At 49.7% G+C, this 21,789-nt stretch overlaps 2 protein-coding genes across 2 annotated transcripts in view; one reads left to right on the top strand and one right to left on the bottom strand.

The window, feature by feature from the left end:
- The first annotated feature begins 814 nt into the window (after positions 1 to 814).
- Positions 815 to 11,832, top strand: LOC147123839 (protein TEX261-like). Its single transcript, XM_085976381.1, has 4 exons — positions 815 to 903; positions 7,932 to 8,085; positions 9,845 to 9,912; positions 11,689 to 11,832. The coding sequence occupies exons 1-4, from the start codon at positions 895 to 897 to the stop codon at positions 11,815 to 11,817; spliced, it is 360 nt and encodes a 119-aa protein (XP_085832507.1). The 5' UTR covers positions 815 to 894; the 3' UTR covers positions 11,818 to 11,832.
- A 7,811-nt stretch (positions 11,833 to 19,643) lies between these two features.
- Positions 19,644 to 21,789, bottom strand: part of LOC147123840 (uncharacterized) — a 30,835-nt gene continuing 28,689 nt past the window's right edge. The window contains exon 2 of the mRNA XM_085967399.1: positions 19,644 to 20,880. Coding sequence (XP_085823525.1) covers positions 19,840 to 20,880 — 1,041 coding nt within the window. The 3' untranslated portion in view covers positions 19,644 to 19,839. The remainder of the gene's footprint in view (positions 20,881 to 21,789) is intronic.

Genomic DNA, 21,789 nt, shown 5'->3' on the forward strand with positions numbered 1-21,789 from the left:
GGGTAGGCAGAGAGAATGTTTCCACTTGCAGACAAGACCAGAACTAGAGGCCATCAATATAAGATAGTCACTAATAAATCCAATAGGGAATTCAGGAGAAACTTCTTTACCCAGAGAGTGGTGAGAATGTGGAACTCGCTCCCACAGGGAGTGGTTGAGGAGAATAGTACAGATGTATTTAAGGGGAAGCTGGATAAACACATGAGGGAGAAAGGAATAGAAGGATATGTTGATGGAGTGAGATGAAGAGGGGTGGGAGGAGGCTGGTGTGGAGCATAAACGCCAGCAAGGATCTGTTGGGCCGGATGACCTGTTTCTGTGTTGTACGTTCTATGTAATGAGCATCAATTGAAGTCTCTCTCTTTTATTAGGAGTGCGGCCTCCAGTCTCATACAAGCACGTTGCAGGATCTGAGATAGATGCCAGCCCCATTTATTTGAACGTCTCTCCCTTTTTCTGAACACCCCCTTCTCTCTCTCTCCCCCCTTCTCGCTCTCTCCCCCCTTCTCGCTCTCTCCCCCCTTCTCGCTCTCTCCCCCCTTCTCGCTCTCTCCCCACTTCTCGCTCTCTCCCCCCTTCTCGCTCTCTCCCCCTTCTCGCTCTGTCCCCCCTTCTCGCTCTCTCCCCCCTTCTCGCTCTCTCCCCCCTTCTCGCTCTCTCCCCCCTTCTCGCTCTCTCCCCCCTTCTCGCTCTCTCCCCCCCTTCTCGCGCTCTTCCCCCCCTTCTCGCTCGCTCCCCCCCCTTCTCGCTCGTTTCCCCCCCCCCCACTTTGCATTGGATCGGGTTGCCGGTATGTAACGTGTGTGTCTCTCTCTGTCAACAGCTGCAGGCTTGTACTATCTGGCAGAATTAATAGAAGAATACACGGTCATCACCAGTCGTATCATCAAGTATATGATATGGGTGAGTGTCTCGCACGTGACTGGGGGGGGAGGGCTGGGGGTGGGTGGGCGGGATCCTTGTTTACACTGGGATTGTGGGACACAGCAGACAGGGTAACTGGGGTTCCCTCTCCTGATCACTGGGCAGGAATTCCCTCGTAGCTGGGCACAGTGCATGTCCAGTTGCCTTTTGAAATGATACCCAGACTCCAAGGGTTAAGTTATGAGGTGAGCATACACAAACTAGGGTTGTATTCCCTGGAGTTTAGAAGGTTACGGGTGATCTGATCGAAGTTTTCAGGATATTAAGGGGAACAGATAGGGTAGATAGAGAGAAACTATTTCTGCTGGTTGGGGATTCTAGGACGAGGGGGCAGAGTCTAAAAATGAGAGCCAGACCTTTCAGGAGTGAAATTAGGAAACACTTCTACACACAAAGGGTGGTAGAAGTGTGGAACTCTCTTCCGCAAACGGCAATCAATGCTAGATCAATTGTTAATTTTAAATCGGAGATTGCTAGCTTTTGTGAACCAAAGGTATTGAAGGATATGGGGCAAAGGCGGGTCTATGGAGTTAGGTCACAGATCAGTCACTGAATGGTGGAACAGGCTCGAGGGGCTGAATGGCCGGCTTCTGTTCCTATGAAATCCAATTGCACCACCCTTTCAGGGAGTGCATTCCAGATCATATCAACCCTCTGTGTGGAAAACAAATGTCCTCATTTCTCCTCTAGTTCTTCTGCCAATTATTTTAAGTCGATGACCTCTGGTTACTGACCCCGTGCCAGAGGAAACAGTTTCTCCCAACTTGCTCTATCCAAACTGCTCATAATTTTGAATACCTCTATTAAATCTCCCCTTAATCTTCCCTGCTCTAAGGAGAATAATTCCAGCCTCTCCACATAACTGAAATCCCTCATCCCCGGTACCATTCTGGTAAATCTCCCCTGCACCCTCTCCAAGGCCTTGACATCCTTCCTAAAGTGCGGTGCCCGGAATTGTCCACAATACTCCAGCTGGGGCCCAACCAGTGATTTGTGAAGGTTTTGATGACTTCCTTGTTTTTGTATTCAATGCCCCTATTTACAAAACCAAGTATCACATTCGCTTTCTTAACTGCCTCATCAACTTACCCTGCCACCTTCAAAGATTTGTGAACAGGTCCCTCTGTTCTTGCACGCCCCTCAAAACAGCACCATTTAGATTATACTGCCTCTCGTGCATCACTTCACACTTACCCTCATTAAATTGCATCTGCCATGTGTCTGCCCATTTCACCAATCTGTCTATGTCGCTGGCAAGGCTGATTTTTATGACCCATCCCTGGTCGTGGCCTCTGACCCTCCTTTCAGGTTTAGACAGGTTGGGTGATTGGGCAGAAGCATGGCAGATGCAGTATAATGTGGATAAATGCGAGGTTATCCACTTTGGTGGCCAAAACAGGAAGGCAGATCTGAATGGCAATAGATTGGGAGAAGTGGAAGTGCAACGAGACCTGGGTGTCCTTGTGCACCAGTCGCTGAAGGTAAGCATGCAGGTGCAGCAGGCGGTTAAGAAGGCAAATGGTATGTTGGCCTTCGCAGCGAGAGGGTTCGAGTACAGGAGCAAGGATGTCTTGCTGCAGTTGTACAGGGCCTTGGTGAGACCACATCCTGAGAATTGTGTGCAGTTTTGGTCGCCTTATCTGAGGAAGGATGTTCTTGCCATGGAGGGAGTGCAGCGAAGATTCACCAGGCTGATACCTGGGATGGCAGGAATGACGTTTGAGGAGAGATTGGGTCGATTGGGCTTCTACTCGCAGGAGTTCAGAAGAATGAGAGGGGATCTCATTGAAACTTACAAAATTCTAACAGGACTAGACAGACTAGATGTAGGAAGGATGTTCCCGATGGCCGGGGAGTCCAGAACAAGGGGTCACAGTCTAAGGATAAGGGGTAAGCCATTTAGGACTGAGATGAGGAGGAATTACTTCACCCAGAGAGTGGTGAACCTGTGGGATTCTCTACCACAGAAGGCAGTGGAGGCCAATTCATTAAATATATTCAAGAAGGAGTTAGATATCTTTCTTAAGGCTAAAGGGACCAAGGGTTATGGGGAGAAGGCAGGGACAGGGTACTGAATTTGGATGATCAGCCATGATCTCATTGAATGGCGGAGCAGGCTCGAGGGGCCAAATGGCCTACTCCTGCTCCTGTCTTCTCTGCTTCTTTCACTTGACCTCTTCGGCACCCATGAAATTCGTTGCCACCAACACCGGCAAAGCTGCCCGCTGAGGCTGAACCAGGTGCTGCCTAACCTGGGTGTCTGGTTCAATCCACAACAGAGCTTCCAACCACATACTATCCGCCACCACACCAACCCTCAGTCCTCGCACGATCCTCAGCTGACACTTCACATCCTTTGCGCCCACCTCGATGGCCCCCTCCCCCCGAGCCCCGCCCTACGCAAAACCCGACCGTCCAGAACTCGTGACCTGTCTGCACTCCGTCCCCCGCGCCTATAAGCCTATTCCCTCCCACTTGCTCCAAACACGTCAAATTCAAACCCCTCCAAGGCCTTGTCCCATCCTACCGCTGCAGTCTCCTGGCCCTTACACGCCACCCCATGCCCTCGGTTGCTCTCCCTTGCATCCCCTCCCTGCCCTATCACCATACAGTTGCCGGCAGAGCCTTGCGCTGCCTCGGCCTCGCTCTCTCAATGCCGCTTTGTGCCCATTTCTCCCGCTGTGAAGTGTGTCGGGCCGTTAGACCACACTTGGCGTATAGTGAACTGTTCTGGTCTCCATATTACAACAAGGATGTAGAGTCACTGAAGCAGGTGCAAATAAGATTCACTAGAATGATGCCAGAACTGGGAGGTTATAACTAACAGGAAAGACTGAACAGGCCGGGGCTCTTTTCTCTAGAAAAGAGAAGACTGAGGGGTGACCTGATCGAGGTCTTTAAGATTATGAAAGGGTTCGATAGGGTAGACGTAGAGAAGGAGTTTCCACTTGTGGGGGAGACCAGAACTAGGGGCCGTCAATATAAGACAGTCACTAATAAATCCAATCGGGAATTGAGGAGAAACTTCTTTACCCAGAGAGTGGTGAGAATGTGGAACTCGCTACCACAGGGAGTGGTTGAGGAGAATAGCAGAGATGCATTTAAAGGGAACATAACATAAAGAAGTAAGAGCAGGAGTCAGCCATTCGGCCCCTCGAGCCTGCTCCGCCATTCAGTAAGATCATGGCTGATCTTTGACTTCAACTCCACTTTCCCGCCCGATCTCCATATCCCTTGATTCCCCTAGAGTCCAAAAATCAATCTATCTCAGCCTTGAATATACTCAAAGACTCAGCATTCACAGCCCTCTGGGGCAGAGAATTCCAAAGATTCACAACCCTCTGAGTGAAGAAATTCCTCCTCATCTCAGTCTTAAATGGCCGACCCCTTATCCTGAGACTATGCCCCTAGTTCTAGACACTCCAGCCAGGGGAAACAACCTCTCAGCACCTGCCCTGTCAATCCCCCTCAGAATCTTATATGTTTCAATGAGATCACCTCTCATTATTCTAAACTCCAGAGAGTATCGGCCCATTCTACACAATCTCTCATCATAGGACAGCCCTCTCATCCCAGGAATCAATCTAGTGAACCTTCGTTGCACCGCCTCCAAGGCAAGTATATCCGTCCTTAGATAAGGAGACCAGAACTGTGCCCAGTACTCCAGGTGTGGTCTCACCAAGGCCCTGTACAATTGTAGCAAGACTTCCTTACTCTTATACTCCAACCCCCTTGCAATAAAGGCCAACATGCCATTTGCCTTTCTTATTGCTTGCTGTACCTGCACGCTAACTCTCTGTGATTCTTGCACGAGGACCTAAATCTCTCTCAACACCAACATTTGAAAGTTTCTCTCCATTTAAAAAATATTCTGTTTTTCTATTCTTCCTACCAAAGTGAATAACCTCACATTTCCCTACATTATACTCCATCTGCCACCTTACTGCCCACTCACTCAGTCTATCTATACCCCTTTGCAGACTCTGTGTTCTCCTCACAGCTTACTGTCCCACCTAGCTTTGTATCATCAGCAAACTTGGATACATTACACTCGGTCCCTTCATCTAGGTCATTAATATAGATTGTAAATAGCTGAGGCCCCAACACTGATCCTTGGGGCACCCCACTAGTTACAGCCTGCCAACCTGAAAAATACCCGTTTATCCCTACTCTCTGTTTTCCAATCCTCTATCCATGCTACTATATTACCCCCAACCCTGTGAGTCCTAATCTTGTGTAATAATCTTTTATGTGGCACCTTCTCAAATGCCTTTCGGAAATCCAAATATACTACATCCACTGGTTCCCCTTTATCTACCCTGCTAGTTACATCCTCAAAAAACTCTAATAAATTTCTCAAACACGATTTCCCTTTCCTAAAACCATGTTGACTCTGCCTAATCATGTTATGATTTTCTCAGTGACTTGACACCACTTCCTTAACAATGGATTCCAGCATTTTCCCGGTGACTGATGTCAGGCTAACTGGCCTGTAGTTCCCTGTTTTTTCTCTCCCTCCTTTCTTGAACAGCAGTGTTACATTTGTGACTTTCCAATCTGCTGGGACCATTCCAGAATCGGGAATTTTGGAAGATCAAAACCAATGCATCCACTATCTCTTCAGCCACCTCTTTTCGAACCCTAGGATGTAGGCCGTCAGGTCCAGGGGATTTATCGGCTTTTAGTCCCATTAGTTTCTCTAGTACTTTTTCTCTACTTACATTAATTACGTTCAGTTCCTCACTCTCATTAGACCCTTGGTTCCCCACCATTTTTGGTGTGCTTTTTGTGTCTTCTACTGTGAAGACAGATACAAAATATATGTTTAACGTTTCTGCCATTTCCTTATTCCCCATAATAATTTCCCCTGTCTCAGCCTCTAAGGGACCAACGTTTACCTTTGCTACTCTTTTCCTTTTTACATACTTGTAGAAACTCTTACAATCTGCTTTTATATTTCTTGCTAGTTTTCTCTCATTCTATTTTTAACCTTTTTATCAATTTTTTGGTCAACCTTTGCTGGTTTCTGAAACTCTCCCAATCCTCAGGCCTACTATTATTCTTTGCAACATTATAAGCTGCTTCTTTTAAACTAACGCTATCCTTAACTTTTTTTAGTTAGCCACGGTTGGATCACTTTTCCTGTGGAGTTTTTGTTTCTCAATGGAATCTATTTTTGTTGAGAATTATGAAATATTTCTTTAAATGCTAGCCTCTGCTTACCAACCGCTATACCTTTTAATCTATTTTTCCAATCTGCCTTAGCCAACTCGCCCCTCATACCTATGTAATTGGCTTTATTTAAGTTTAAGACTCTAGTTCCAGACTTAGGCAAGTCACTCTCAAAATTAATGTGAAATTCTATCATATTATGATCACTCTGCCCCAGAGGATCCTTTACTATGAGATTGCTAATTAACCCTGTCTCATTACACAATACAAGATCTATAATAGCCTGTTCCCTGGTTGGTTCCATGACATATTGTTCTAGGAAACTGTCCCGAATGCATTCCATGAACTTGTCCTCCAGACTACCTTTGCCAATTTGATCTGTCCAGTCTATATGAAGATTAAAGTCCCCCACGTTTATTGCATTACCTTTGTTGCAAGCTCCTACTATTTCTTGATTAATATTCTGTCCAACGGTATAGCTACTGTTAGGAGGCCTATATACTACCCATACCAGTGTCTTCTGCCCCTTGTTATTCCTTATCTCCACCCATACTGATTCTACTTCCTGATCTTCCGAGCCGAGATCTTTTCTCGCTTCTGTCCTTATGTCATCCTTTATTATCAGGCTACTCACCCTCCTTTTCCATTATGCCTGTCTTTTCAAAATGTCAAGTACCCTGGAACATTTAGTTCCCAACCTTGGTCACCTTGCAACCACGTCTCTGTAATGGCTATTAGATCAAACCCATTTATCTCTATTTGTGCCTCTAGTTCGTCTATCTTGTTACGAATGCTTCGTGCATTCAGATAAAGAGCCTTTAATTAAAAACATTTTTTACCATTATTCCCTGCTTTGACCTTATTCTCTGCTGCACTGCTACCGTTAAACTCTCTGTCCCTTCCTGTCACACTCTGCTTATTTTTACCCAAATCGCGACCCTGCTCTATTGTCTTGACCTTTCTCTTTAGATTTCTAAATTTCCCCTCACCTGACCCCTCCCCCCCCCCTTTTTTTTTTAGTTTAAAGCCCTATCTACAGCCCTAGTTATTCAATTCGCCAGGACGCTCCCTCTTTCCCCAGTACTGGTGCCAGTGCCCCATGAATTGAAACCCCTTTTTCCCACACCACTCTTTGAGCCACGCATTTAACTCTCTGATCTGCTTGACCCTATTATTTGCACGTGGCTCAGGTAGTAATCCAGAGATTATTACCCTTATGCTTCTGCTTATTAATTAATTTAGACCCTAGCTCCTCAAACTCCCTCAGCAGAACCTCATTCTTAGTTCTACCTATGTCGTTGGGTCCTACATGGACCACAACAACTGGATCCTCCTCCTTCCACTCCAAGTTCTTCTCCAGCCGCAAGGAGATATCCTTAACCCTGGCAGGCAACAGGACTCTCTTTCACGGCTGCAGAGAACAGTATCTATCCCCTGACTATACCGTCCCCTACGACTACCACATTCCTTCCTTCTCCCCCCACTTGGATGGCCCCCTGAACCACGGTGCCCTGGTCAGTTTGCCCATCCTCCCTGTAGTCCTTTTCCTCATCCATACAGGCAGCAAGTACCTTGTACCTGTTGGACAAGGTCCAGGGCTTGATAAGCACATGAGGGAGAAAGGAATAGGAGGATATGTTGATGGGGTGAGATGAAGAGGGGAGGGAGGAGGCTCGTGTGGAACATAAACACCGGCATGGAGCAGTTCGGTGGATGACTTGTTTCTGTGCTGTAGACTTGCTGTAACTCGATGTAATTCTATGTGTTTCTACATTAATGGTGATCTATAAATGCAAGTTGTTGTTTGTCTTCAAATCTCTTTCTTGACTCCTCAGTTCTCCACGGGAGTGCTGGTTGGTCTCTACCTCTTCGAGAATTTCCCCATGTTAATGATTGGAGTCGGACTCTTCACAAACCTCGTCTACTTTGGTCTTTTACAGACGTTTCCATACATCCTGCTCACATCACCCAATTTTATATTGTCCTGCGGTAAGTACCCACCTCAGTGCTTGGTGTATGACCCTGTCTTCTTCTTTGCCAATTGGCTCATCAGTGCGTGACTGTGGCTGGGGTACGGGCACCTGCTCAATGCCTCTACCCTTCACTCCCCACTGGGGTGCAGTACTGGTGAATACAGGTCTGTCACAGTATAACACTGGGGTACAGTACTGGTGGGGACAGGTCTGTCACTGTATAACACTGGGTTACAGTACTGGTGGGGACAGGTCTGTCACTGTATAACACTGGGTTACAGTACTGGTGGGTACAGGTCTGTCACTGTATAACACTAGGGTACAGTACTGGTGGGTACAGGTCTGTCACTGTAACCACTGGGGTACAGTACTGGTGGGGACAGGTCTGTCACTGTATAACACTGGGTTACAGTACTGGTGGGTACAGGTCTGTCACTGTATAACACTGGGTTACAGTACTGGTGGGTACAGGTCTGTCACTGTATAACACTAGGGTACAGTACTGGTGGGTACAGGTCTGTCACTGTAACCACTGGGGTACAGTACTGGTGGGTACAGGTCTGCCACTAACACTGGGGTACAGTACTGGTGGGGACAGGTCTGTCACTGTATAACACTGGGGTACAGTACTGGTGGGTACAGGTCTGTCACTGTATAACACGGGTATAGTACTGGTGGGTACAGGTCTATCACTGTATAACACTGGGGTACAGTACTGGTGGGTACAGTTATTTCACTATAACACGGGTACAGCACTGGTGGGGACAGGTCTATCACTATAACACTGGGGTGCAGTACTGGTGGGTACAGTTCTTTCACTAACACTGGGGTACAGCACTGGTGGGGACAGGTCTGTCACTGTGTAACACGGGTACAGTACTGGTGGGTACAGTTCTTTCACTATAACACTGGGGTACAGCACTGGTGGGGACAGGTCTGTCACTATAACACTGGGGTGCAGTACTGGTTTGTACAGGTCTGTTACTGTATAACACGGGTACAGTACTGGTGGGTACAGGTCTGTCACTATAACACTGGGGTACAGTACTGGTGGGTGCAGGTCTGTCACTGTATAACACGGGTACAGTACTGGTGGGTACAGGTCTATCACTGTATAACACTGGGGTACAGTAGTGGTGGGTACAGTTCTTTCACTATAACACTGGGGTACAGCACTGGTGGGGACAGGTCACTGTATAACACTGGGGTGCAGTACTGGTTTGTACAGGTCTGTTACTGTATAACACGGGTACAGTACTGGTGGGTACAGGTCTGTCACTGTAACACTGGGGTACAGCACTGGTGGGTACAGGTCTGTCACTGTATAACACTGGGGTACAGTACTGGTGGGTACAGGCCTGTCACTGTATAACACGGCAGTTTCGACCTGTACCCACCAGTACTGTACCTCAGTGTTATATAGTGACAGACCTGTACCCACCAGTACTGTACCTCAGTGTTATACTGTGACAGACCTGTACCCACCAGTACTGTACCCCAGTGTTATACTGTGACAGACCTGTACCCACCAGTACTGTACCCCAGTGTTATACAGTGACAGACCTGTACCCACCAGTACTGTACCCCAGTGTTATACTGTGACAGACCTGTACCCACCAGTACTGTACCGTATTATACAGTGACAGACCTGTACCCACCAGCACTGTACCCAGTGTTATACAGTGAACTGACGTCTCTGTGGACATGTATATTATTTAATATAACTAGTGTGCCGTGTGTGTGGAGGTTGATGGTGGTTTTACTTGTTCCCACAGTGCTGGTGGTCTATAACCATTACCTGGCATTTCAACACTTTGCCGAAGAGTACTACCCCTTCACTGAGGTAAGCCAGTGTACTGTGGGCGGCAGTGTCTGTCCGAGTTGTGTTGAGCCGCTCTGTGTGAAGAGACTGAAATGAGTGGCCATTGTTTCCCCTGGGGGAATCTAGAACTCGGGGGCAGTTTCAGAATAAGGGGTCGCCCATTTAAAACTGAGATGAGGAATTTCTTCTCTGAGGGTCGTAAATCTGGAATTCTCTGCCCCAGAGGGCTGTGGAGGCTGGGTCACTGAATATATTTAAGGTGGAGAGAGACAGATTTTTGAACAATAAGGGAGTGAAGGGTTATGGGGAGCGGGCAGGGAAGTGGAGCTGAGCCCAAGATCAGATCAGCCATGATCTCATTAAATGGCGAAGCAGGATCGAGAGGCCGAATGGCCTCCTCCTGCTCCTATTTCTTATGTTCTTATGACCCCCTCCGATGGATTGGAGACCATCGAGTCACTCGGGCAGTGGCGAAGGTGGGATGTCGCAGATACCCCAACGCACTGAGTGTAGTGGCTTCCTTTAACTGTGTCAGAATGACAAGTCCCAATTGAAGCTTCTCGCTTGTGAAGAGACCCAAGCAAATAAGGTTCGAATCCCACAAGTTAAAAATGAGGAAGTTGGGGGTCAGTCGAGGGGAAATATATCACCCAACAAGTAACTAAGCTGTGGATTTAAAAAAAAATCATTTTTGGCATGTGAGCATCTTTGGAAGACCAGCATTTATTGCCCATCTTTAGTTGCCCAGAGTTTGAAACAACTGAGTGACTTGTTAGGCCTCTTCAGGGGGCAGCTAAGAATCAACCATGTTGTTGTGGGACTGGAGTCACAGATCAGCCCAGACCGAGTAAGGACGGCAGGTTTCCTTCCCTAAAGGGCCTTTAGTGAACCAGTTAATTTTCTTACGACAATCTGACAGCTTCGTGGTCACTTTTACTGAGACCAGCTTTTTATTAAGTGAATTCAGATTCTCAAAGGGCCGTGGTGGGATTTGAACTCGCGCGCTCTGGATTACCAGTCCAGTAACATAACCACCAATAAGTTAACCAGGGAAGGATGGTAAAAGCACAGTGGGGCCTGAGCCGCTAGGCTCTGTCTCTGTGGAGAGAGGGGGTGTGGCTTGTCCCAGAGCTTCGTGCGACAGGAGTCCCGGCACGTGGGTTGGGCGAGCAGTCTCACGGCCCCGACCACCTACCGGCCGTTTGAAACTAATGGGCAGACAGTCGTTCCAGGTGTGGTGTCCTCAGAGTCTGAATTCCCAATGTGTTCTTCCGTATGCTGAGGGCAAGCGAGAGGGTTTGTTATATTTTGTTGGTTTTTAGGCGTCGCTGGCAAGGCTGGCATTTATTGCCCATCCCAAGTTGCCCTTGGGGTGGTGAGCCGCCTTCTTGAACTGCTGCAGTTCATGTGGTGAAGGTGCTCCCATAGTGCTGTTAGGTAGGGAATCTCAGGATTTTGATCCAGTGACGATGAAGATATGTTTTGCTCAGTGCCAGTTGGTGTTGGGGCAGTTTCTGGAGATCTTGGAAGTCCATCTGTGGTTGTTTGGCTCTGTCGGGAGGTTGGACGATTGAGTGAAGTCCAGGAGGAGGAATTGCTGCCGGATTGTGTGGAATGAATGGACCGGTGGCTTTTTCCTGCGCCTGTTTGATTCTAGTTACCTTGGCATTGGAAAAGCTACAGCGAAGGGTTTATACACTGGATTGGAAACCTATTGTTGGTTATTCGGTCATTCGTTTGGTTTCTCGGTTAATATTTTGGTTACTCAAATGCCTCGTTCTCCTGTGTTCTGTCCAGGTACTAGCTTACTTCACACTGTGCCTGTGGATAACCCCTTTCTCCTTCTTTGTGTCACTGTCCGCTGGAGAGAACGTCCTTCCGTCCACAATTCAGCACGAAGGTGAGTGTCGAGACGCCCGTCCTTAACACTGTCGGCGGGTTTTTGGTTTGGTGGATCGGTTAATGGGTTGAATGGTAGTTTGGTTGATCAGTTTATGGGCTGAATGGTTAATTTACTGGTTGAATGGTTAGTTTATGGTTTGGTCGATTGGTTCATGGGTTGACTGGTTGGTTGGTGGATTGGTCGATTGGTTCATGGGTTGACTGGTTGGTTGGTGGACTGGTCAATTGGTTCATGGGTTGAAGGGTTGGTTGGTGGATTGGTCGATTGGTTCATGGGTTGAATGGTTGGTTGGTTGGTGGATTGGTTCATGGGTTGAATGGTTGGTGGATTGATCGATTGGTTCATGGGTTGAATGGTTGGTTGGTGGATTAGTTCATGGGTTGAATGGTTGGTGGATTGATCGATTGGTTCATGGGTTGAATGGTTGGTGGATTGATCGATTGGTTCATGGGTTGAATGGTTGGTTGGTGGATTGGTTCATGGGATGAATGGTTGGTGGATTGATCGATTGGTTCATGGGTTGAACAGTTGGTGGATTGATCGATTGGTTCATGGGTTGAATGGTTGGTTGGCTGGTGGATTGGTCGATTGGTTCATGGGTTGAATGGCTGGTGGATTGATAGATTGGTTCATGGGTTGAATGGTTGGTGGATTGATCGATTGGTTCATGGGTTGAATGGTTGGTTTGTGGATTGGTTTGTGAGTTGAATAGTTAGTTTATAGTTTGGTGGGTTAATTGGTTGGTTTATAGTTTCCTTGATTTTCCACAGATGACGTCGTGTCGAACTACTTCACAAAGGGTAAGAGGAGTAAGCGATCGGGTATCCTAGTGATCTTCACCTTCATCAAAGAGGCAATCCTGCCCAGTCGACAGAAGATGTACTGACAGCCACCGAGTGTATACGTTCACGAGCAGTAGCAGAACTGATGGAGAGGATGGAGGAGGGGAGGGAGCAGAGAGACCAAGAAACTGAATAACACGGAGGATGATGAGCTCCTGCCTTGGACTTTAATTTGGAATTAATGTTTGATTTTTTTTTCTTTAAATGGTCCCTCCTCCCTGAAGGAATTTCTGTTGGAAGGTGATTTTAAACGCATTATTTTTGCACAGATTTTGAAATTTAGAAGGACTTCAAACACACAACAAAAAACAAATCTTGTTCCATTTGGAGGGGTCTCCATCGGAGCTCCCCACGCGATGTATTAAATGTAAACGTTGCCATTTTATAATGGAGTGGATGATTGCTGTACATGGTCATTGATGCTTCCAGTAAACCTTGCTCAGTTTAATGCAAATTTCACTTCAATTCCACTTAAAATGTGGTGTCTCTCCACCTCCGCTCCTTCCAAAAAAACCTCCGCACTTACTTTCTGTTGAATTTTTGCTTTCCAATCGGCAGAACTTCCATTGTGTTGTGCTGAGGCTAACACTAGAAGGGAGTAATATTAACATCAGTAGAGGTACAGTCAGTAACACAGGGCACTGGGGGGAGGGGTTACTGAGTGACAGTGTGAGGGAGCTGGATTAACATCAGTAGAGATACAGTCAGTGACACAGGGCGCTGGGAGGAGGGGTTACTGAGTGACAGTGTGAGGGAGCTGGATTAACATCAGTAGAGATACAGTCAGTAACACAGGGCACTGGGGGGAGGGGTTAACTGAGTGACAGTGTGAGGGAGCTGGATTAACATCAGTAGAGATACAGTCAGTAACACAGGGCACTGGGGGAAGGGTTAACTGAGTGACAGTGTGAGGGAGCTGGATTAACATCAGTAGAGATACAGTCAGTAACACAGGGCACTGGGGGGAGGGGTTACTGAGTGACAGTGTGAGGGAGCTGGATTAACATCAGTAGAGGTACAGTCAGTAACACAGGGCACTGGGGGGGAGGGGTTACTGAGTGACAGTGTGAGGGAGCTGGATTAACATCAGTAGAGATACAGTCAGTGATACACGGCGCTGGGGGAGAGGGGTTACAGAGTGACATTGTGAGGGAGCTGGATTAACATCAGTAGAGATACAGCCAGTAACAGGGTGCCGGGGGGGTAGTTACTGAAACTGACTGTATCTCGACTGTTAAACTCTCAGTTAGATTGAGGCTCACACAAACACCATTACTCAAGTCCTGGATTAAATGCTTGTTCTGATGAGGCAGGCTCAGTTTCGCTAGCTGGTTTCGAGGGCTGTCATCTCCCTCGATAACTCTCTCCCCACAGTGTCCGACTCTCCCTTGTGTTTCCCGGGCCGGCCGAAAGGTGGGGTGAGAGGGGTGGGGGCTATTCTTCATTTGAGAGACCAGACAGCGTGTTGGCAGACTGTTGCACTCTGGGAAGCATCACCAGGTGGCATTCTGAGTATCACACGAGGGTTTACTGGGCAGTGATCAGGAACAAGAACCCTGGCTGATCTTGTCTCCTTTCTACTTAGATCAGCTAACTCGCCAACAATATTTTTTGGTCCAAAAGAATGCAGGATGGAAAGACACCCTCTTTAAGGATGTGTTCTGTGTGGTGTGTATTTTAATTCACCTCCCATTTCTTTGAAGGACAGAATAAACAGGAGCCGCACAGGTTTTATTTGGAAGATGAGAATAATCTGCTGCTTTGCACAGTCGGTGCGTTAAGACAGCGTATAACCTTTAACCTGTCGGCTCGGTTCAAATACAGGCCGGACTCCATGACAGGGATCTGGCTGATACTGGAGTCACCACTGCAACGTGGACTCAAATCTCGTCGCGTTTGATGGGGATCAGTTCTCTCTGGCTGGAGATTGGTGAGGCTCTATTTTATTGCAGAGGCGTCGGTTCAAAGCCAGCCTGGACTCCGGCTGAAGAATAATGGGCCTTATCGGGCTAGAGTCCAGGATAGGTGAGAGTGTACATGGGCTGTGGGAGGAGATTAAATGGTTGGGTAGAGTCCATGATAGGGGAGAGTGTACATGGGCTGTGGGAGGAGATTAAATGGGTGGATAGAGTCCATGATAGGGGAGAGTGTACATGGGCTGTGGGAGGAGATTAAATGGGTGGATAGAGTCCATGATAGGGGAGAGTGTACATGGGCTGTGGGAGGAGATTAAATGGGTGGATAGAGTCCATGATAGGGGAGAGTGTACATGGGCTGTGGGAGGAGATTAAATGGGTGGGTAGAGTCCATGATAGGGGAGAGTGTACATGGGGTGTGGGAGGCGATTAAATGGGTGGGTAGAGTCCATGATAGGGGAGAGTGTACACGGGCTGTGGGAGGAGATTAAATGGGTGGGTAGAGTTCATGATAGGGGAGAGTGTACATGGGCTGTGGGAGGAGATTAAATGGGTGGGTAGAGTCCATGATAGGGGAGAGTGTACATGGGCTGTGGGAGAAGATTAAATGGGAGGGTAGAGTCCATGATAGGATAGAGTGTACATGGGCTGTGGGAGGAGATTAAATGGGTGGGTAGAGTCCATGATAGGGGAGAGTGTCTGTGGTAAACCACTGTATTGTATATTGCCACCTCTGGGTGGCGCTGTGTATGGAGGCATGCCTCAGCTGACTCCACCCACCACTGTGTGGGTTTCGTTCAGACTTGTTCAGTCACTCACGAAGAAGCATGGTCTCTTCTTAGCTAATAAAAGCCTTATTCATCTCTTCTTTCGACTCATCATCTCTTCTTCGACTCATCACCTTTTATGAAGTAATTGATAAGCGTATCAATTTTATTAGCTAAAAGTTAAATGGCGACACCTGAGGAGCAACAACAGCAACGGATACAGCAGACATTGCTGAGAGCCCTCAGACCACCACGCCTGGACCTCGACCCTCAAGATGTGGGTGCATCAGCCAAGTTTGAACACTGGCTGAGCTGCTTTGAATCCTTCCTCGCAATCTCACAGGTTACAGAGGAGGATCACAAACTGAAAATTTTGACCGCCCAGGTGAGCCATCAAGTATATATGCTAATCCGGGACTCTAATACGTACGTGGCGGCCCTCGAGCTACTAAAAGGGCAATATACGCGCCCAGTGAACACAATTTACGCCCGACACCTCTTGGGATCCCGCAGGCAGCAACCGGGAGAATCGGTAGGGGCATTTGCACGGGCGCTACTGGCACTCTGCAGAGACTGCGATTGTAAAGCGGTAACGGCTGTGGAGCACACGCAGGGACTCGCCTGTGATGCCTTCGTCAGGGGCCTCCAGTCAGACCACACCCGGCAGAGACTGCTAGAAAGCAAGGAACCCGACCTGAAGACGGCCATTGCCCTTGCGCTCTCGTTAGAGGAGGCCCACCGAAACCTCGAGGCATACCCCCGTAACGGCGCCGAGACATGGCAATCGAAACCGTGGGACACGGGACCGCCGCCCCCGGCACCAACCGCTGCAGCGACCCAACCGAGACAGCAGCCTCCGGTAAGAACTGCTTCGATGCCCAGTAACCAGGCCCAAAAATGCTATTTCTGTGGTCAGTTAAAACATCCCAGAGCGCACTGCCCAGCTAAGACAGCTACCTGCTCGGGCTGCGGGAAGAAAGGCCATTACGCTAACGCCTGCAAGGGGAAGCCAGCCAGCAGCGCAGCGTGCGGGCCGTGGGAGCGGCCATCTTATCCGCCATTTTGTGTACCCCCGGCCGCATGGCATCCGCCGCCATCGTATCCAACGCACTCAACCGCCATTTCGTCACCGGAACCGACCACCGTCTCGGCGGATGACTATAGTGACTCACTAAGCCACATACTGGCCTCCGTGACGCTGGATCAAGGCCACCCTCACCATCTATCCAGCTCCATGATGGATATCGCGGTAAACGGCCGCGCCACCAGTTGCCTGATCGACAGCGGGAGCACAGAGAGTTTTGTCCACCCCGACACGGTACGTAGCCACTCCCTCACGATTCTGCCAACGCACCATCGCATTTCTATGGCGTCCAAGTCCCAGTCAATGGACATCAGCGGCTACTGTGTGGTGACCCTGTCAGTAGGGGGCACTGAATATCAAAAATTTAAACTGCTAGTCCTGCCCCGTCTTTGCGCTGCCGTCCTGCTAGGGTTGGATTTTCAGTGCCACCTTAAGAGTGTCACACTAGCATACGGTGGACCCCTCCCCCCACTCACAGTCTGCAACCAACAACTTTTAAATCGCCCGCTGCAAACCACCTGCAGCCTTTCCACATTAAAAGTCCCCCCCCTCCCCTGTTCGCTAACCTCACCCGCGACTGTAAACCCATCGCTACCAAAAGCAGGCGGTACAGTGCCGGGGACAGAGCTTTTATCAGCTCTGAGGTGGAGCGGCTCTTGAAGGAGGGCATTATCGAAGGTAGCACTAGCCCCTGGCGAGCCCAGGTTGTAGTCGTTAAAACCACTGCAAAACGCCGCATGGTAATCGACTACAGCCAAACCATAAACCGGTACACCCAGCTGGACGCGTACCCCCTCCCTCGCATATCTGATATGGTCAATCAGATTGCGCAATACAAAGTATTCTCCACCATCGACCTTAAGTCAGCGTACCACCAGCTGCCCATCCGCCATGAGGACCGCCAGTATACTGCCTTCGAGGCAAACGGCCGCCTCTACCACTTCCTTAGGGTCCCCTTCGGCGTCACCAACGGGGTTTCGGTCTTCCAAAGGGAGATGGACCGAATGGTTGACCAGAACGCGCTGCGGGCAACCTTCCCCTATTTGGATAACGTCACCATCTGCGGCCACGACCAGCAGGACCACGACGTTAATCTAGCAAATTTCCTCCGTACGGCCCAACGGCTGAACCTAACGTACAATAAGGAAAAATGTATGTTTCACACCAAGCGCCTGGCCATCCTCGGCTGCGTGGTGGAGAACGGAGTCATCGGGCCCGACCCCGACAGAATGCGCCCCCTAATGGAGCTACCCCTTCCCCACTGCCAAAAAGCACTGAAGAGATGCCTGGGGTTTTTCTCCTACTACGCCCAGTGGGTGCCCCTCTATGCAGACAAAGCCAGGCCCCTCATCAAAGCCACCTCCTTCCCCCTGACACCAGAGGCGTGTGCAGCCTTCACTCTTATCAAGAACGATATCGCGAAGGCCGCAATGCACGCGGTGGATGAGTCCATCCCCTTCCAAGTGGAGAGCGATGCCTCCGACTTCGCCCTAGCCGCGACCCTTAACCAGGCGGGCAGACCCGTGGCCTTTTTCTCAAGGACCCTCCAGGGCCCCGAGACGAGACACTCCTCCGTCGAAAAGGAGGCCCAGGCTATTGTAGAAGCGGTGCGTCACTGGAGGCATTACCTGGCCGGGAAACGATTTACCCTGCTCACTGACCAGCGTTCAGTAGCTTTTATGTTTAATAATAAGCAGAGGGGTAAAATCAAGAACGACAAGATCTTGAGGTGGAGAATCGAACTCTCCACCTACAATTATGATATCTTGTATCGGCCAGGGAAACTCAATGAGCCCCCAGATGCCCTATCACGTGGTACATGCGCCAACGCGCAGAGTGATAGGCTGCAGTCCCTCCACAATGACCTCTGCCACCCGGGGGTCACCAGGTTTTTCCATTTTATCAAATCCCGTAACCTGCCCTACTCCATCGAGGAGGTCAGGACCATGACCAAGAGCTGCCAAATCTGTGCCGAGTGCAAACCGCACTTCTATAGGCCGGACAGAGCAAGCCTGATCAAGGCCACCCGCCCCTTCGAACGCCTGAGCGTCGATTTTAAAGGGCCCCTCCCCTCCGCTGACCGCAATGTGTACTTCCTCAACATAGTTGATGAGTACTCCCGTTTCCCCTTTGCCATCCCTTGCCCAGACATGACCAGTACCACGGTCATCAAGTGTCTGAATGACATCTTCGCTCTGTTCGGGTTCCCCAGCTATATACATAGCGACAGGGGCTCATCGTTCATGAGCGACGAACTTCGGCAGTACCTGCTAACAAGAGGTATCGCCACGAGCAGGACCACCAGTTACAACCCCCGGGGGAACGGCCAGGTGGAAAGGGAGAACGCGACGGTTTGGAAGGCAGTCCTCTTAGCACTAAAATCTAAGGGCCTTCCGACCTCCCGCTGGCAGGAGGTCCTCCCTGCAGCGCTTCACTCCATTCGGTCACTGCTTTGTACTGCCACTAATGCGACTCCTCATGAGAAAATGTTCGTTTTCCCCCGGAAGTCTACATCGGGAACCTCGCTACCGGCATGGTTGACTTCTCCTGGGCCCGTCCTACTGCGGAGGCACGTGAGGACGCATAAAACGGACCCCCTGGTCGAGCGGGTGCACCTCCTACACGCCAACCCCCAGTATGCCTGGGTGACATACCCAGACGGGCGGGAGGACACGGTCTCCATACGAGATCTCACACCCTCGGGTACCCCTGAATTACCACCGTTATCCCCCTTACCACCGTTATCCCCCTTACCACTGTTATCCCCCACCACCCCTCCCAACCCAACCCCTGCAGACGGCATGCCAAAGCCCCAGGAATCTTCGCCAACCACCCAGACACCAGACCCGACGTCGGATGCTGCAACACCACCGCCGCCACCACGACGATCAGGACGTCAGACAAGGCCTCCTGATAGACTTAACTTGTAGTACCCTTCACCCCGCCGGACTTCACATTAAACAAGGGGTGAATGTGGTAAACCACTGTATCGTATATTGCCACCTCTGGGTGGCGCTGTGTATGGAGGCATGCCTCAGCTGACTCCACCCACCACTGTGTGGGTTTCGTTCAGACTTGTTCAGTCACTCACGAAGAAGCATGGTCTCTTCTTAGCTAATAAAAGCCTTATTCATCACTTCTTTCGACTCATCATCTCTTCTTCGACTCATCACCTTTTATGAAGTAATTGATAAGCGTATCAGTGTCCATGGGCTGTGGGAGGGTAGAGTCCATGATAGGGGAGAGTGTCCATGGGCTGTGGGTGGGTAGAGTCCATGATAGGATAGAGTGTATACCGACAATGAGATAATCTGCTATAGTGATGTTGGTTGATGGGTAAATATTGCCCAGGACACCGTTGGGAACTCCCCTGCTCCTCTTCGAATAGTGCCATGGGATCTTATTCATCCACCTGAGAGGGCAGCGGGGCCTCAGTTTAACGTCTCATCCAAAAGACGGTACCTCCGACAGTGCAGCATTCCCTCAGTGCTGCATTGGGAGTGTCAGCCTGGAGTACGGGGCTTAGGTCTCTGGAGTAGGGTTTGAACCCACAACCTAATGATTCAGTCGTGAGAATGCTACTTACTGAGCCATGGTTGAGACTTTGACTCCTTGTTCTACCTTCAAATAAATACTGATTGTCCAAAGACCCAGGTGTCCTTTTGGTACTTGCAGTGGGGATAGTAGACTCCACTTTGCATATGGAGGGTGAGCTGGAAGCGGGGAGGCAGGGTGTGCTCGGCTCCACCCACTCGCGCAGGTGCATGTCTATCTCGGACTTTGCCTTGACCAGGTGCCGTTTCTTGGGAAGGTCGATGACGTGCACCGGCTTGAATTCCTCGGGTATCCTTATCCTATGGTAACTGGAACCCGGGAACAACTCCCTCTTGATGACATCAAAAGGCAGGGTTGGCAGGGGCTCCGATCTCATCCCAACCTTGGCCCTCAGCTCAGGGTGGCCCGCGCTGTCCAGCGCCAGCTCGTGAAAGGGCCCAAAGTCGTGCTGTTGGACCAGGATTTCCGGGCTGATATCCGGATTGGCCTCCACCTGTCTGGAGATATCCGTCACCGGGGGCATAGCCGGATTGGTACTGACGTTCCAGATTGGCTTGATCACGCAGACGGGGGCCTTGCCCTCGCGAGGTGCGTTGCAGGTCACGGTTTGCGAGCCCGGGATCTCGGGGACACCCCCCCTCTCCTTCCCACTTCGCACCCACAGCAGCCCAGCCTTTACACATCCCGGACCCCCCTCCGATCGGCAGGGACCCTTGGGCTTTGTGAGCTGCACGACTTTGAGTGTCTTTTTGCCGCTGCTGGTCTCGCCAGTCTTCACCGACTCCCTCAGCTGTTCGAGCACCTGTTCCGCGGCGGTCCTGCGCGGCTTGTAGAAGCTGGAAGATGTCCTCACTATATTGGGCAGGTTCTTCTTCTCTAGCCACAGTGTGTAGGACTCATTGGTGAAGTAATCCTGCTCTTCCTACATCAAAACAAATAAAATCATCAGAACCCTTTAATACATTTAAACCTTAGTAAAAAGCTTGTTTTCATATCTTCGCACTCTTCACTTGGAGAACAGTGTGAAGTGGCAAAAGTTTCGCAGGCTGATCGATGTGAATGATCCTTCCATGGTCATCTCCATCATCGTTAAAAAAGGGAGCATATGGAATGGGAGCCAACCTATTTTAGTTACAAGGAAAGATTGGATAGGCTGGGGTTGTTTTCTTTGGAACAGAGGAGGCCGAGGGGAGACCTTATTGAGGTGTATAAAATTATGAGGGGCCCAGATAGAGTGGATAGGAAGGACCTATTTCCCTTAGCAGAGAGGTCAATAACCAGGGGGGCATAGGTTTAAAGTAATTGGTAGAAGAATTAGAGGGGAGGTGAGGAGAACTTTTTTCACCCAGAGGGTGGTGGGGGTCTGGAACTCACTGCCTGAAAGGGTGGTAGAGGCAGAAACCCTCACCTCATTTAAAACGTTCTTAGATATGCACTTGAAGTGCCGTAACCTGCAGGGCTACAGACCAAGAGCTGGTACCTCCCTGGTATTCAAAACTGAAAACCGGTTAGCGAGTGCCACTGGCTTGGGGGATTCCTGCGCTACCTGAGTCTTCCTCCTACCCTGTCTGGTGATCACCCACTCCCTCACCTCCTGCACCTTCTGTGGCAGTAGGGTGACCCACTTCCAGGAAACTCTCGAACTCCCTGATGCACTGCAGTGACTCCAGTCGCTCCTCAAGCTCCGAATCTCACAGCGTGAGCTCGAGCAACTGGCAGAGCTTCGTGCACACCGTGATCCTGCTCTTGGATCACTGTCCAAACCCCCGGGTTAGGGAGAGGATAGCTCAGCCAGGGTCGCTGCTCTGATTACTATCCAGTGCCCCCATCG

The sequence above is a fragment of the Somniosus microcephalus genome, chromosome 2 (genome assembly GCF_052327205.1).
Source record: "Somniosus microcephalus isolate GS21.2 chromosome 2, FLI_Smic_1.0, whole genome shotgun sequence".
Classification (NCBI taxonomy): Eukaryota; Metazoa; Chordata; class Chondrichthyes; order Squaliformes; family Somniosidae; genus Somniosus; species Somniosus microcephalus.

Excerpts from the sequence above, each read along its gene's own strand:
- LOC147123839 (XM_085976381.1), top strand. Across the intron at positions 8,086-9,844 it reads CAATTTTATATTGTCCTGCG|TGCTGGTGGTCTATAACCAT; the intron begins GTAAGTACCCAC and ends TTGTTCCCACAG. Across the intron at positions 9,913-11,688 it reads AGTACTACCCCTTCACTGAG|GTACTAGCTTACTTCACACT; the intron begins GTAAGCCAGTGT and ends TGTTCTGTCCAG.